Here is a 15,009-nt window from a genome sequence, read left to right as displayed (position 1 = left end):
TCAAGTTATAGTCAAATTCTGTATGGAAAATTAGATTGTACTACTATTCTTTCTAACAGCAATTCAAAAATAAGTTTTTACAATGTGTATCTTGTATTCTTTGCTATTGGATTTAATGTTAGTTAAAATGACTAAATGGTGAGCTCTGATGTATTGGTGACTTAACTAAATGTTGTATTTTATGGAATGACCCAGGGGTGAAAGATGTGTGCAACCTCAATGAATGCACAATCAAAGGTTCTGAACATAAGACAGGAGGCATTACGTGTGTTATCAGTTTAGAGTTTTGTACATAGAGCTTAGAAAATATACCACTTACATCTGAAAAATGTGCCAAAATGATTTAAAAAATAAAACTTGAAATAGATTACACTGCACCTGGAGTGGTGAATGGAAAGGGAAACGAGAGCTGTGTGTCCCCCTGTCGTTTAAAGAAGCTTCAGGTAAATTCTGTTCTGTTCAAAGATGCTGTGACACACCAGAAATTATGTCATCTAGATTGCTTAATAAAAATGAACTGACTTGGTCACAGATTCTCTCCAAAAATCACAGCTTGTTCCACCAAAGACATTAATACATGTGTGGATCTTACACTAGTAAGATCGTCAACCAATAATAACATCCTGGTACTCAGTGGCATTGCTATAGCCTGGTCTAAGAGTTGGTTAATACAGCACACCTAGATCTGGGACCAGGATTATAGCATTACACCTCCACACCACCAGATGGCGTACCTTTATATATGCACCCCATGGTCACCTGACACCAATTGCGCTGGCTGGCTGACATGTGAGAATGCATTTTAATGAGCTTCCATGATTCATTTACACTGTCAAGCATGACAGAGTACAGTGTGTGTGTGTGTGTTAAAATGTATATACTATGTAAGATATGATGTACATAGGTGTTCTTGTATGTAAGGTATGCATGAGATGTACTCAGGCTTCACATGTAAATATCTATGTGGAGGGGGTGGAATCCTAGCTCGCATTGAAACTCACCATTGAGCCAGGGAAATACTGTGTATACTATATTACATACGGTATGTACAGTGTATGAAAAGCCACACTAAAAAAGTGAATAGTCAGACTTTGCTATCCATTCAACCACAGTGCTTCAGTTCAGATACAGTACATGTCGGTCCCTATCAAAGTACCATGTGTTAACATTAAAGGCCCAGTGCAGTCAACATTCTGTTATATAATTGACACTGCTGATGGAACTAACACCGTAGAAGTTTTTTAAATGTTTTATTATCAGTGTTATTTCCTGAAAGTTGCTGGTCGAAAAATAAAAATATCTACACAGGACCTTCTAATCAGCAGGCTTGTATAGGCGGGAGTTACGGCTTTCCATGGTGACATCACCATGCGATAAATGGTTTTATAGATAACAATAACAAAGAGTTAAAATCCTCTCTGCCAATAACAGCTGTAATCCCCGCCCCGACAGTCCAAGCTAAATTCTAGCTTGAGAATTTTTCATAAAGAAACTATTTTTGCCCTTTTTAATAGAAGTCTATTACTTAATTGGTAGACAGAAATGATTTGACATTGATATAAAAACAGCTGCACTGGGCCTTTAAGATGTTCTCCATCTATCTCTCTAGAAGACATCACAGTAAGGCCTATTGTGAGATTCACTGCTCTTCAATGCTGGCTTTGTATCAGTGGAGGCTAGTGTCACTTTAAATGATAGGACAGGCTCATTGGAATGGCATGAATAGAATGCTATCAAACGCATGGAAACCATGTGATTGTTGCCGTTCCTTTCATTGCATTCCAGCCATTATGAGCTGTCCTCCTCACACCAGCCTCCACTGCTTCATGTGAACTACTTTTCCAACGCCAGGCACACTGCGTTCAGAGAGGAATTCCATTCCGATCCTCAGTCAGAACATGCAATTCACATCATCCCTACCCCAGCATTTACAGTAGCTATGGCTGGCTGCCTGTTTGCTGTTTTAACATTAGCATTCAAGAAAAAGGTAAAAGCCAAGCTTTTTTTCTAAAAACAAAAAAAAATGCTGACATTTTGATCGTGCAAGAGAAGTTGGACCTCCGAATCTCAAGCAGAGAAGTAAACTTTTTGATTGACAGTTGGCCCACTGAATGCGATGCAATTCCATTTCACGTCCACAGTGTTCATAAAGTCCAGAGAGCGAACTATACTGTGACATTCAGGGGAGCGTCTACTAGGAAACAGTTTTTTTATTGGCCTAATAGTAAAGATATTATTATCGTTTAACTGTAAAAATGTATTACATTTTAATGTGGCATGAGCACAACCAGTCATGAAGTAGTCATCTGATTGTAAAACATATCACTTCAAAAAGTCGGCTACCTGCGGCTGCGCACGTTCCTCCACTCCAAAATAATTACAGCATCCAAACAGTGCACTGTGCACGCGCCATTTAATGAATAGAAAGAGACATCTGCTATAGACACCATCAGTGTAATGACATTTGGTGATTGTCATTAGGCCTTCTACAGTGAGTGTATTCTTGGATGCCAAGGGAAGCCATGTTTCCCCAAAAATGTGAACAATATTTATTTTTTTATACAAAAATAAGTTAAGTAATTTTCCTTCAATTGGCAGAATGAATCTATATGTAACTGCCAAAATAAAGGAAACGCTTGAATAAATGAGGGATACAAAGTATATTGTAAGCAGGTGGTTCCACACAGGTGTGGTTCCTGAGTTAATTAAGCAATTAACATCCCATCATGCTTAGTGTCATGTACAAAAATGCCCAGTTGCCCATTATTTTGGCTACCATGACTAGAAGAGATCTCAGTGACTTTGAAAGAGGGGTCTCAAATGAGCATAAGGGGTTTAAAGGGTGTTTATCTCAGTCTACAGAACTCAACCCAATTGAACACTTATGGGAGATTCTGGAGTGGTGCCTGAGACAGCATTTTCCACCACCATCAACAAAACACCAAATTATGGAATTTGTCATGGAAGAACGGTGTCACATCGCTCCAATAGAGTTCCAGAATCTATGCCACAGCGGCATGAGCATTGAAGCGGTTGTGAGCCAACGCCCTATTAAGACACAATAAAGGTGTTTCCTTTATTTTGGCAGTTACTTGTCTCTCACCAGAGAAAGGATCCGAGCGTGCGAAACGCCGCCCCTCTATCATACTTGTTTGGTCCCGACAGCATCAGATATATGGGCAACACATACTGAGCGGTAAGATTGATGCGTCTTGCTGTCGGTGCGTGTCTAGGTCAAATTAGCAATACCCCTCCCAGAAAAAAAAACATTTTTGGACTTTTGTTATCTTTAGAGGAGCTCATGTGTCATTCAGGGAAGCTTAGCTTCCCCATAATTCGCACCCTTACAAAGTCAATATGAACATAAGGGAGTCATAACCGTTCATAAAAGGAGTCGTAAGATGTGCCAAAAAAACGGGAATGTACAATAAAGTGGAGGTACAGCAGGGTTGGAGGGAGAATGGGTCTTTCGGAGTACTTGAGTAATAGAAATACTCAACAAGTGCTTGAGTACGAGTACACAGGCTCAGTCGGGGTTTAGTCTTATCCACTCCCCACCTGGAATTCATTCTGGATGGAAAACTATCTTATGTTCCTTTTCCCCTCTCTTCCACCTCTATCTCGCACCAATGTTTGGTTATTATTATTACTATGCGATAACCGACTCCCGTCCCAGTACCTCTCCTCCCCCATCCTCCCTCCCCCCTCCACTCCCAGCTCTCCTGTTCTGAGTTGGGAGGAGGGGCCTTTCCTCATGTAGGCTCCCCCAGCAGGGATAGCTGGGGGCGGAGCCTGGGCAGGCTGGGGAGCTGCCCTGGGGAACTGCCTGGCATCCAGCAGGTCTTTATACTGGATCTCCGGCCTGATCATCCTCAGACAGGCCTGACGGGTAGCGTTGTCCAGCCCAGGCTGGAGCTCATATCCTAGGATCTTCACCAAACCGCTCTGGAAGGGCCTGATGTTCTTGTCCCGGATGCGGCTTGCCTCTACCGGCCTCCCGCCTTCCCTCAGGCAAGCTTTAGCCAGCAACTCCCGGCGGGTCCGGAGTAGAACGACCTCTTGGTCCATTCTGGCTCTTCCAAAGCGATCCACTTCATCCCAGAAGGAGCGGTTGAATGCCTGATAGAGGTGCCAGTCCAGGGCGTTCCACTCCCGGAGCTTCTGCCGTTGGTTGTCTGTGAGAGCCATGGCGGGGGGCTGAGCAGCGGCCGCTTTATCCACCCAGGAGCTGCCTCCATTGGACTTTTGCTGCCGGGCGTTCAGGCTAAAGGAGACGACAGCGTCCAGGGGCCAACAGAGGGCGTGGCGGAGCAGTACCATGGATTCGTCGAAGTGCTCCGAGACCAGGATGAGTTTGAAGGCACGTCGAATGGCCACTTCACCTCGTTGCGTCAGTGTGGTGGAGAAGTTGGCGTTGTGGTCCAGGCCGAAGTCGAACCACAGCAGGTTGCGAGCGTAGTGGTTGTTACGGAGACGAGGGTCGTAGTACTTCTGGGGGTTGTCGGCGAAGTCTCCCAGGCCTGTCAGATTAAGATTAGATTAAGATTAGAAAACCTAAAATGTCCTCAATGAGGCTATTCATTTGATAGCATCCAGACTATGGGGGGGGGGTGTCTATACAATTACATATCTCAATGTTATTTTGGACGATATTATATCGATAATAGCATTGGGATCAATTCCAGTCAATTCAGGAAGTACACTTAAACGCTTTTCAATGAGGAAAATGTGGAATTGGAATTTGGTTAACGTTCTGAATTGACTGGAACTGAAATAGAATTGACCCTGACTAGGTAGTTCAAAAAATTGTTGTATGCTGTTATTTTATTTGACATTTTTGTACTTTTTCCTCCCCAATTTCATGACATCCAATTAGCAGTCTTGTCCCATCGCTGCAACTCCCCTATCGACTCGGGAGAGGCGAAGGTCGAGAGCCATGCGTCCTCCGAAAAAAAGACCCTGCCAAGCCACACTACTTCTTCACATGCCACACCAAAGTGTCGGCGGAAACAGCGAAGTCAGCGTGCATGCCACAAGGAGTTTCTAGAGCGCGAAGAGACAAGGACAAACCCTCCCCTAACCCGGACGACGCTGGGCCAAACCCTCCCCTAACCCGGACGACGCTGGGCCAAACCCTCCCCTAACCCGGACGACGCTGGGCCAAACCCTCCCCTAACCCGGACGACGCTGGGCCAAACCCTCCCCTAACCCGGACGACGCTGGGCCAAACCCTCCCCTAACCCGGACGACGCTGGGCCAAACCCTCCCCTAACCCGGACGACGCTGGGCCAAACCCTCCCCTAACCCGGACGACGCTGGGCCAAACCCTCCCCTAACCCGGACGACGCTGGGCCAAACCCTCCCCTAACCCGGACGACGCTGGGCCAAACCCTCCCCTAACCCGGACGACGCTGGGCCAAACCCTCCCCTAACCCGGACGACGCTGGGCCAAACCCTCCCCTAACCCGGACGACGCTGGGCCAAACCCTCCCCTAACCCGGACGACGCTGGGCCAAACCCTCCCCTAACCCGGACGACGCTGGGCCAAACCCTCCCCTAACCCGGACGACGCTGGGCCAAACCCTCCCCTAACCCGGACGACGCTGGGCCAAACCCTCCCCTAACCCGGACGACGCTGTGCCAAACCCTCCCCTAACCCGGACGACGCTGTGCCAAACCCTCCCCTAACCCGGACGACGCTGTGCCAAACCCTCCCCTAACCCGGACGACGCTGTGCCAAACCCTCCCTTAACCCGGACGACGCTGTGCCAAACCCTCCCCTAACCCGGACGACGCTGGGCCAAACCCTCCCCTAACCCGGACGACGCTGGGCCAAACCCTCCCCTAACCCGGACGACGCTGGGCCAAACCCTCCCCTAACCCGGACGACGCTGGGCCAAACCCTCCCCTAACCCGGACGACGCTGGGCCAAACCCTCCCCTAACCCGGACGACGCTGGGCCAAACCCTCCCCTAACCCGGACGACGCTGGGCCAAACCCTCCCCTAACCCGGACGACGCTGGGCCAAACCCTCCCCTAACCCGGACGACGCTGGGCCAAACCCTCCCCTAACCCGGACGACGCTGGGCCAAACCCTCCCCTAACCCGGACGACGCTGGGCCAAACCCTCCCCTAACCCGGACGACGCTGGGCCAAACCCTCCCCTAACCCGGACGACGCTGGGCCAAACTCTCCCCTAACCCGGACGACGCTGGGCCAAACTCTCCCCTAACCCGGACGACGCTGGGCCAAACTCTCCCCTAACCCGGACGACGCTGGGCCAAACTCTCCCCTAACCCGGACGACGCTGGGCCAAACCCTCCCCTAACCCGGACGACGCTGGGCCAAACCCTCCCCTAACCCGGACGACGCTGGGCCAAACCCTCCCTTAACCCGGACGACGCTGGGCCAAACCCTCCCCTAACCCGGACGACGCTGGGCCAAACCCTCCCCTAACCAGGACGACGCTGGGCCAAACCCTCCCCTAACCAGGACGACGCTGGGCCAAACCCTCCCCTAACCCGGACGACGCTGGGCCAAACCCTCCCCTAACCAGGACGACGCTGGGCCAAACCCTCCCCTAACCAGGACGACGCTGGGCCAAACCCTCCCCTAACCAGGACGACGCTGGGCCAAACCCTCCCCTAACCAGGACGACGCTGGGCCAAATTGTGCACCGCCTCATGGGTCTCCCGGTCGCAACACAGACGGCTGCGACACAGCCTGGGATCGAACCCGGGTCTTTAGTGACACCACTCCGGAGGCCTATGCACTATGATGTACCTTTGGCTTTCCTGAAGGCAGGGGCAACGGCTTTGTAGTAGGCGTAGGACGACTCAGTGAGCGCTACAGGGTCACGAAGGATGGAGAAATAGAAGGTGTCGGCTGGCATCACCTTCTCTACCTGGAGTAGACCGCAGAAGAAGAGAGGTCAGAAGTGAGAGGTTAGAGGGGTCAAAGGTCATGGAGAAAGAACATGAGTGACGAATGCCATCGTCAAACTGTTAAATAGGATGTTATTGTCATGAAATAATGGCATTTTCCTTGACACCCAAAAGTACTCGGTATATTTTGAATGCTTAGCAGGACAGGAAAATATTCAAATTCACACACTTATCAAGAGAACATCCCTGGCCATCCCTACTGCCTCTGATCTGGCAGACTCACTAAACACAAATGCATCATTTGCAAATTATGTCTGTGTTGGAATGTGCACCTGGCCATCCGTATATTTTCAAAACAAGAAAATGGTGATGTCTGCTTTGTTTAATATAAGGAATTTGAACATATTTGAACTTTTACTTTGGATTCTGACGTATATTTAATCAATTACATTGACTTTTGATACTTAGATATATTTAGAACCAAATACTTCTAGACTTTTACTCGAGTAGTATTTTACTGGGTAACTCTCTATTTTACTTGAGTAACTTTCTATTAAGGTACAGTTGAAGTCGGAAGTTTACATACCGTAACGGTTTTGACTTGAGGTTATTATTTATAGGGGTGCCAGGTAGGTTGTGCCTACCAGAGAAAACATTGGTTTCTCCTTTTAGTTTGGGAGGGAATGAGTCCCATCTGGTCCGTCAAGTCTACACCAATACAAAGGACTTATGTAAAAGTCAGGATGGAAATAAACTTTTCATAAACCCTTAAAACATTGAAAAGAACTTCAAAAACAACTATATTATTTTGCGTGGGTTGTATTAGCAACATCAATGATTACACACACATAATAATATAACACAATGAGTTCTGGTTCCTCCAGAAATGTCCTGTACCTCGGGCCTAAAAAGAGTCCAGCCCGGTAAAGGAGTTCAGTGAACTCAAGTGACTTTTGTCACGCAATGTTTGTCCGTTCATTCCGTGTAGCGTAAACCCAGTATTAATCATACCATCAATATAACAATTATTTTACCACCGAACTTTAAAGCGTATCAACTCTTACTAAGTCCTCAACTACAACTAACGACATAAATCATCACCGTATACATCACATCAAAACAAATTAAATACCGTATACAAAAAGGTGGTAGTCGGTCGGTCAGTCAGACAATCCAATCCGCCAACAGATCTCCAGCGGAGAAAGGCCACGAAGAACGGAGAGGTGTAGTCCGCGGACGCAAAGAGTGGATCCGATCCTGGGTAAACTCTTAGGCTACAAAACACACGTTTAACGGCAACAAAACAAACCGAATAGAGAAGCTTCGGAACTGAGGGTTGAACACATCCTCATTCACGTCTCCATCACAACCCCACTTTTGCGCAGCTGATGCTGGCTATTTAATTGGGAATTAAAGGAAAAGCGCCCTATTGGAAGGAGCTGCACTGAGACGGTTCAGAATAATTCAGGGCCGTCACAATACACTTAGGTTGGCGTCAAAAACTCATTTTTCAACCACTCCACAAATGTATTGTTAACAAACTATAGTTTTGGCAAGTCGGTTAGGACATCTACTGTGTGCATGACACAAGTCATTTTTCCAACAATTGTTTAGACAGATTATTTCACTTGTAATTCACTGTATCACAATTCCAGTGGTTCAGAAGTTTACATACACTAAGTTGACTGTGCCTTTAAACAGCTTGGAAAATTCCAGAAAATGATGTCATGGCTTTAGAAGCTTCTGATAGGCTAATTTACATTATTGGAGGTGTACCTGTGGATGTATTTCAAGGCCTACCTTCAAACTCAGTGCCTCTTTGCTTGACATGATGGGAAAATCAAAATAAATCAGTCAAGACCTCAGAAGAAAATTGTAGACGTGGGGCTAGGTCTACATAAGGGTGCTAATTTAAAAAAATTCACAAAAGCTCTGACGAAGAATGTGAGGACGATACGTAAGTTTATTAAAGATCAGTGATACTATCAAGAGCAGTGTGCGGTCTCCTTTTTCATTCAAATGCCTGAAGGTACCACATTCATTTATACAAGCAATAGTACGCCAGTATAAACACCATGGGACCATGCAGCCGTAATACAACTCAGGAAGGAGATGCGGTCTGTCTCCTAGAGGTTGTACGTACTTTGGTGCGAAAAGTGCAAATCAATCCCAGAACAGCAGCAAATAACCTTGTGAAGATGCTGGAGAAAACAGGTATAAAAGTATCTATGTCCACAGTAAAACGAGTCCTATATCGACATAACCAGAAAGGCCGCTCAGCAAGGAAGAAGCCACTGCTCCAAAACCGCCATAAAAAAAAGCCAGACTACGGTTTACAACTGCACATGGGGACAAAGATCGTACCTTCTGGAGAAATGTCCTCTGGTCTGATGAAACAAAAATAGAACTGTTTGGCCATAATGACCATCATTATGTTTGGAGGAAAAAGGGGGAGGCTTGCAAGCCGAAGAACACCATCCCAACCATGAAGCACGGGGGTGGCAGCATCATGTTGTGGGGGTGCTTTGCTGCAGGAGGGACTGGTGCACTTCACAAAATAGATGGCATCATGAGGGAGGAAAATTATGTGGATATATTGAAGCAACATCTCAAGACATCAGTCAGGAAGTTAAAGCTTGGTCACAAATGGGTCTTCCAAATGGACAATGACCCCAAGCATACTTCCAAAGTTGTGGCAAAATGGCTTAAGGACAACAAACTCAAGGTATTGGAGTGGCCATCACAAAGCCCCGACCTCAATCCCATAGAAAATTTGTGGGCAGAACTGAAAAAGCGCGTGCGAACAAGGAGGCCTACAAACCTGACTCCGTTACACCAGCTCTGTCAGGAAGAATGGGCCAACATTCACCCAACTTATTGTGGGAAGCTTGTGGAAGTCTACCCGAAATGATAGACCCAAGTTAAACAATTTAAAGGCAATGCTACCAAATACTAATTGAGTGTATGCAAACTTCTGACCCACTGGGAATGTGATGAAAGAAATAAAAGCTGTAATAAATTATTCTCTCTACTATTATTCTGACATTTTACATTCTTAAAATAAAGTGGTGATCCTAACTGACCTAAAACAGGGAATTTTTACTAGGATTAAATGTCAAGAATTGTGAAAAACTGAGTTTAAATGTATTTGGCTAAGGTGTATGTAAACTTCCGACTTCAACTGTATCTATACTTTTACTCAAGTAGTATTTTACTGGGTAACTTTCACTTTTACTTGAGTAACTTTAAATTAAGGTATTTCTACTTTTACTCCAGTATGACATTTGGGTATTTTTTCCACCACTGCAGATCACACAGAATGTCAGCATGCACTGTCATCTCAAACTAACAAACCCGTTTTAGCTCTGGTTTGTCCTGCTATCAAAAGTAATATACACACACCCACACACAGTATCCCTGCTCCTTCTTCAGTTATAATACGTAGCTAACTCCTGTTGAAACATTCACCTACAGTACATACAACTTAAACATTCAGTCCTTTCTTTTCCAACAGTGACATGAGTAGTTAACGAAACACTAGGGAGCTGACAGACCTACAAAAGATATCATCAGCCTCGATTCAAATTACAATCTGTGTTTTGCTAACATACGACAATACTAAAACATTGGATTTTACTTAATTTAATTTCCTCAATAAATAAAATGGCAATATCTATTTCTAGAATTAAAAAAAACAACCTTCAAATAAAATGTGGAAAATGTTCTACTTATATAATTTTGGGGCGTATCTGGGGCATATTCATTGCGGAAACCGTTTAAAAACCAAATGGAAGTAAACAGTGCAAAACAACAGTTTCTATTGGACAAATTCAGGTAGGTCCCTCCCTGTTTTGTTCCGTTTAAGAAATGTTTTGCAACGGAATTGACGTAATGAATACGCCCCTGAAGTACCTATGCAGTACCTCTGGTTTGCTGAAGCGCATGTGGTTTCCCATGATGCTGAATTCTGCCACACGGGGCCCTCTGTAACCTTTGACCCTGTGGGCGTTGAAAGGGAGGGGGTAGCCGAACTGATACCCCAGAGGCAGGGCGAAGCGCAGGTCCTTCTCCTAGAAGAAGAAGAATCCAATTGCCAGATTATTATGAGGTTTACAGTATTTTTGCACAGCTTTGTTCTTTTTTTTAACATGAAAATGTTTCCCTTGAATGTGGAGATGGAGTCTGTACCTCTCCGTATCGGTAGAGAATGTTGAGGACGGTGCTGCTGGCTGTCTTGTGGGTTTTCAGGAACATGACATGGCTGCGGGGTCGACAGAAGCCCAGAGACGGGCCCTGGCCATCGGATGAGAACAACCACCACGACCTGTCCTGCTGGAGGCTATTGGGGGACAGGGACAGAGAGAGACAGGGACAGAGAGAGACAGGGACAGAGAGAGACAGGGACAGAGAGAGACAGGGACAGAGAGAGACAAAAGAAAAAGGTGTATTGCTGCTTTGGCAATATACAATGTAACCTGCCCAACCCAAGGACCTTTTGGCTAAAGCTTGTATCCTAATAAGCTGTTTTTTGTAATGTTGTTTTGTGCACAAATATTCGTTGAAGAGTGTCTTGTCTACCCATATGGGCTGTGAACCAAATAGTGAATGAAATAATATAAATCAACCAGTCAACATATGCAGCCCCAGGCAATACACCTAAGTCTTCCCAAGAGCATGCCAGCCTAGAGATCCAGTCAAACCAGTCTTGCTGTCTTCTGTTCTGCCTCATCTGTCCTGTTATCTGTCTATGTACCCACCATAGGGCTCCCGAGTGGCGCAGTGGTCTAAGGCACTGCATCTCAGTGCTAGAGATGTCACTACAGACCCTGGTTCGATTCCTGGCTGTATCACAACCGGCCATGATTGGGGGTCCCATAGGGCGGCGCACAATTGGCCCAGCACCGTCCGGTATAGGCCGTCATTGTAAATAAGAATTTGTTCTTAACTGACTTGCCTGACTTTTTTATAAAAAAAACAGTGGAGGCTGATGGGCTACCTTTAGGCAGTTACAGCTCTATCTTAGTATTTTCTAATCTATTTTCTATTGAAGAGCAGAATGAAATAGAAACATAACACAGAGTAATAACAGAAGAAGAAGAAGATGAATGCTCGGCTATGAAAAGCCAACTGACATTTACTCCTGAGGTGCTGACCTGTTGCACCCTCTACAACCACGGTGATTATTATTATTTGACCCTGCTAGTCATCTATGAACGTTTTAACATCTTGGCCACGTTCTGTTATAATCTCCACCCGGCACAGCCAGAAGAGGACTGGCCACCCCTCAGAGCCTGGTTCCTCTCTAGGTTTCTTCCTAGGTTCTTGCCTTTCTAGGGAGTTTTTCCTAGCCACCATGATTCTACATCTGCATTGCTTGCTGGGTTTCTGTATAGCACTTTGTGACATTGGCTGATGCGAAAAGGGTTTTATGAGTACATTTGATTTGATTGATGATGGTGATGATGGTGGTGAAGTAGAACAACAAAAGCTGCAGGGCGGGTGCAGCCATAGAAGTTGGCAAGACAGCACAAACTGATCTGGGACCGGGTTAGGTGACCAGGCTAGGTGACCAGGCTAGGTGCTGAGTGGCCAGGCTAGGTGGCCAGGCTAAAAGCTAGATGACCTCTGACCTTTTGTTGTAGATGACTCCCAGGAGCTGTCCTGCGAAGGCAATGGCCACGAACACCAGCAGGGCCTTCCAGAGCCACGTGGGCCCCACCCGATAGCACCCCAGCCCAAGACGCATCCTCCTGGACAGAGAGAGAGAAAAATAAATATTATTATTGTTGTTGTTATATTATTATTTAAGGGTTCAGATCCACATGGGCCCCAGTCACATCCTTCTGGGGAGAGAGAGACAGAGGCTGGGAGGGAGAGATTTACAAAGGGTCATCAAACAAATATGATATAACATACCAAGCTAATATAAGGGGAGGGGAGAGGGCGGAGGGGGGACAGAATGGACAAATAAATATGGAGAACAGAAAGAGGGAGTGTGAGAGCTGGGAGAGAGATATGGGGAGAGAGGCAGAGTTGTATGGCTCACCAAACAAATATGACTTCAGGGTTGTGATGACCAGCGAGAAGCACCAGTATGTATCATTCAGCTAGTACAGTACACTGAATCTGATGTTGTTCATACTCAGTGTACTGTACTATAAACAAAGCAGTGAATGACAATTTATCAGCGCTTACAACGCTTGCAAAATCGTGAGAGTAGACAACAATTATTTTTTTAGGGGGGGGGGGGTGAACTCAGTTGGGCTCAATTTACTGTTGTAAGTTAGAACATTAGACTGACTACACAAGGCGCAATTTCGAAATGTTTTTTTTCTCTCTCTTATGTCGGTCACTGATAGTCACTCAATTAGCCCATGTCAGCTAACCATTTTTAGATTGGTAAATTAGTCTCGAGGCCAGCTATATAAACTAAGTAATCATGGTCGAATTACCGGCCCCAATTGATTTTTTGTTTAACTCAGATATTAAAACCTGCAAACATTTCTCTCCACCCTATGGAAAGACGTGTAGAATTGCAGGAAATGTGCTGTAAAACGGTAACAGTTTCTCAAGGCCCCATGGCAAAATGTGTACAATTGCCCGAAATGAACTAACGCCCATCCCCGGTTTAGTGGTACTGTAATTAAATCAATGGACTGTGCAAAGCCTCACTGTTCACCACTGGACGTTTTGCATGAAGAGCTTAACCAATGCCAGAACAATAGAATGCATTGTACTGTTAGATAGCCTGTTACAGTTTTCACCAAATGTCCCACTGTAATGTTTGTCACAGTGTATAACCACCCACGCTTCGATAAGTGCTACAATACACGGATTTATTACTATAATAAAATAATTATAAAACTGGAGATGGGGGGGGGGGGGGTATACTTAAATGTGCCCAGATGTTCAATCAAGAACAACGATTTCCGGGCTGAAAGATGAAGCTAGCAATTACACAAGAACAGTGTAGCGTTTTATTGAAAATGAATCTTGCTTGATAGCCTACAACATAGCCGAATCATAAACAGTGTCTGCCAAAGCACGGATTTGATTTTGTCACACAAGCAAGCATGATGATTCTACTTACTACAAGCAAGGCAGCCAATGGCGAGGCGAAGTTAGGCTATATTTCGAGACGCCAACATACATTATATAACTCAGTGAAGGGTATAAGCAAGACACATTCTCGCACGAACGAAAGGGGGGCCTTTGTTTGGTAAGGCAAAGGCTTCTCTCCTTTCAGGTCCTGTCTGCACGGACCACAGCTGCGGTCAATGTATCAATCTCAGCTTCAGTTTCAATCATAATTTCAGAGCCCTATCTATCGTTCTCAACCTCCGTTGTGCTCCCGCCGCCAATGCATGCCCCCGGTCTCGACCGAACATAACCCCGATGTACTTACCTCGCTCTCCGTTTGAAAACCATGATAGAACTGGGCCCGTAGCGGTGTCCGTGTTGTGGTGCAGTGGTTGGCGGCAGCAGCAGCCACCGTGCATCTCGAAGGCTTGAGCCCTGGCCGTGCCTTGACCGAAAACCACCGAGGATAGGCTTCAAAATAATCAAGCCATCGATAGATATAGTAGAACGGGTATTATTGTCGCCTGTATAAAATACCAGAGGTTTTTGCTTTACGACTGTAGTGTACCGTATTGGGGGTACATGCCGCGGCCGCCCTCAAAGTGCTGATTGTCAAGCTTAATTCGCTTTTATTTTGCGCTCTTCTGTCCTGGTTGGCTGCTCCTTCAGGGCTCCAGGAGAAAACATGTTTGGACTGGGAGAGAGTTTGGTATGCATTATGTGTGTGATGAGAGGCAGGGGAGTAACACAGAGAGAGAGAGATTGCTGTGCCCACTGCACTGTAAATCGGTTGAGCTCTGACGTCATGGATCTAGCCTTCGGTTAGTTTGCTCGGATGACGCATGACAGAACGAACCGAGGTGCAGAGCAGAGTCCTGAGGGGTATCCTATAGCAACAGGGGCAGACTGGGATCAGACATCGGCTCTGGAATTTCTAACACAATGGCCCATTTTTTTCCTTGAGTCCCTTACACTGGCCATTTTATTCCTTGAATATCATTAATAGCCCAATAATTATCATTTTGAGCAGCAAAAAAAACTATAC

General features: G+C 45.9%; 1 protein-coding gene across 1 annotated transcript; it reads right to left on the bottom strand.

Moving 5' to 3' along the window:
* Positions 1 to 265: 265 nt before the first annotated feature.
* On the bottom strand, positions 266 to 14,713 carry LOC139398532 (galactose-3-O-sulfotransferase 2-like). Its single transcript, XM_071144479.1, has 6 exons — positions 14,290 to 14,713; positions 12,515 to 12,634; positions 11,073 to 11,223; positions 10,808 to 10,954; positions 6,784 to 6,904; positions 266 to 4,520 (listed from the first exon to the last, which is right to left on the bottom strand). Exons 1-6 carry the CDS (start codon positions 14,310 to 14,312, stop codon positions 3,583 to 3,585), a joined length of 1,500 nt encoding a protein of 499 aa, XP_071000580.1. The 5' UTR covers positions 14,313 to 14,713; the 3' UTR covers positions 266 to 3,582.
* Positions 14,714 to 15,009: the final 296 nt, after the last annotated feature.

The sequence above is a fragment of the Oncorhynchus clarkii genome, unplaced genomic scaffold (genome assembly GCF_045791955.1).
Source record: "Oncorhynchus clarkii lewisi isolate Uvic-CL-2024 unplaced genomic scaffold, UVic_Ocla_1.0 unplaced_contig_6143_pilon_pilon, whole genome shotgun sequence".
Classification (NCBI taxonomy): Eukaryota; Metazoa; Chordata; class Actinopteri; order Salmoniformes; family Salmonidae; genus Oncorhynchus; species Oncorhynchus clarkii.
This window is presented reverse-complemented; position numbering and strand designations above follow the sequence as displayed.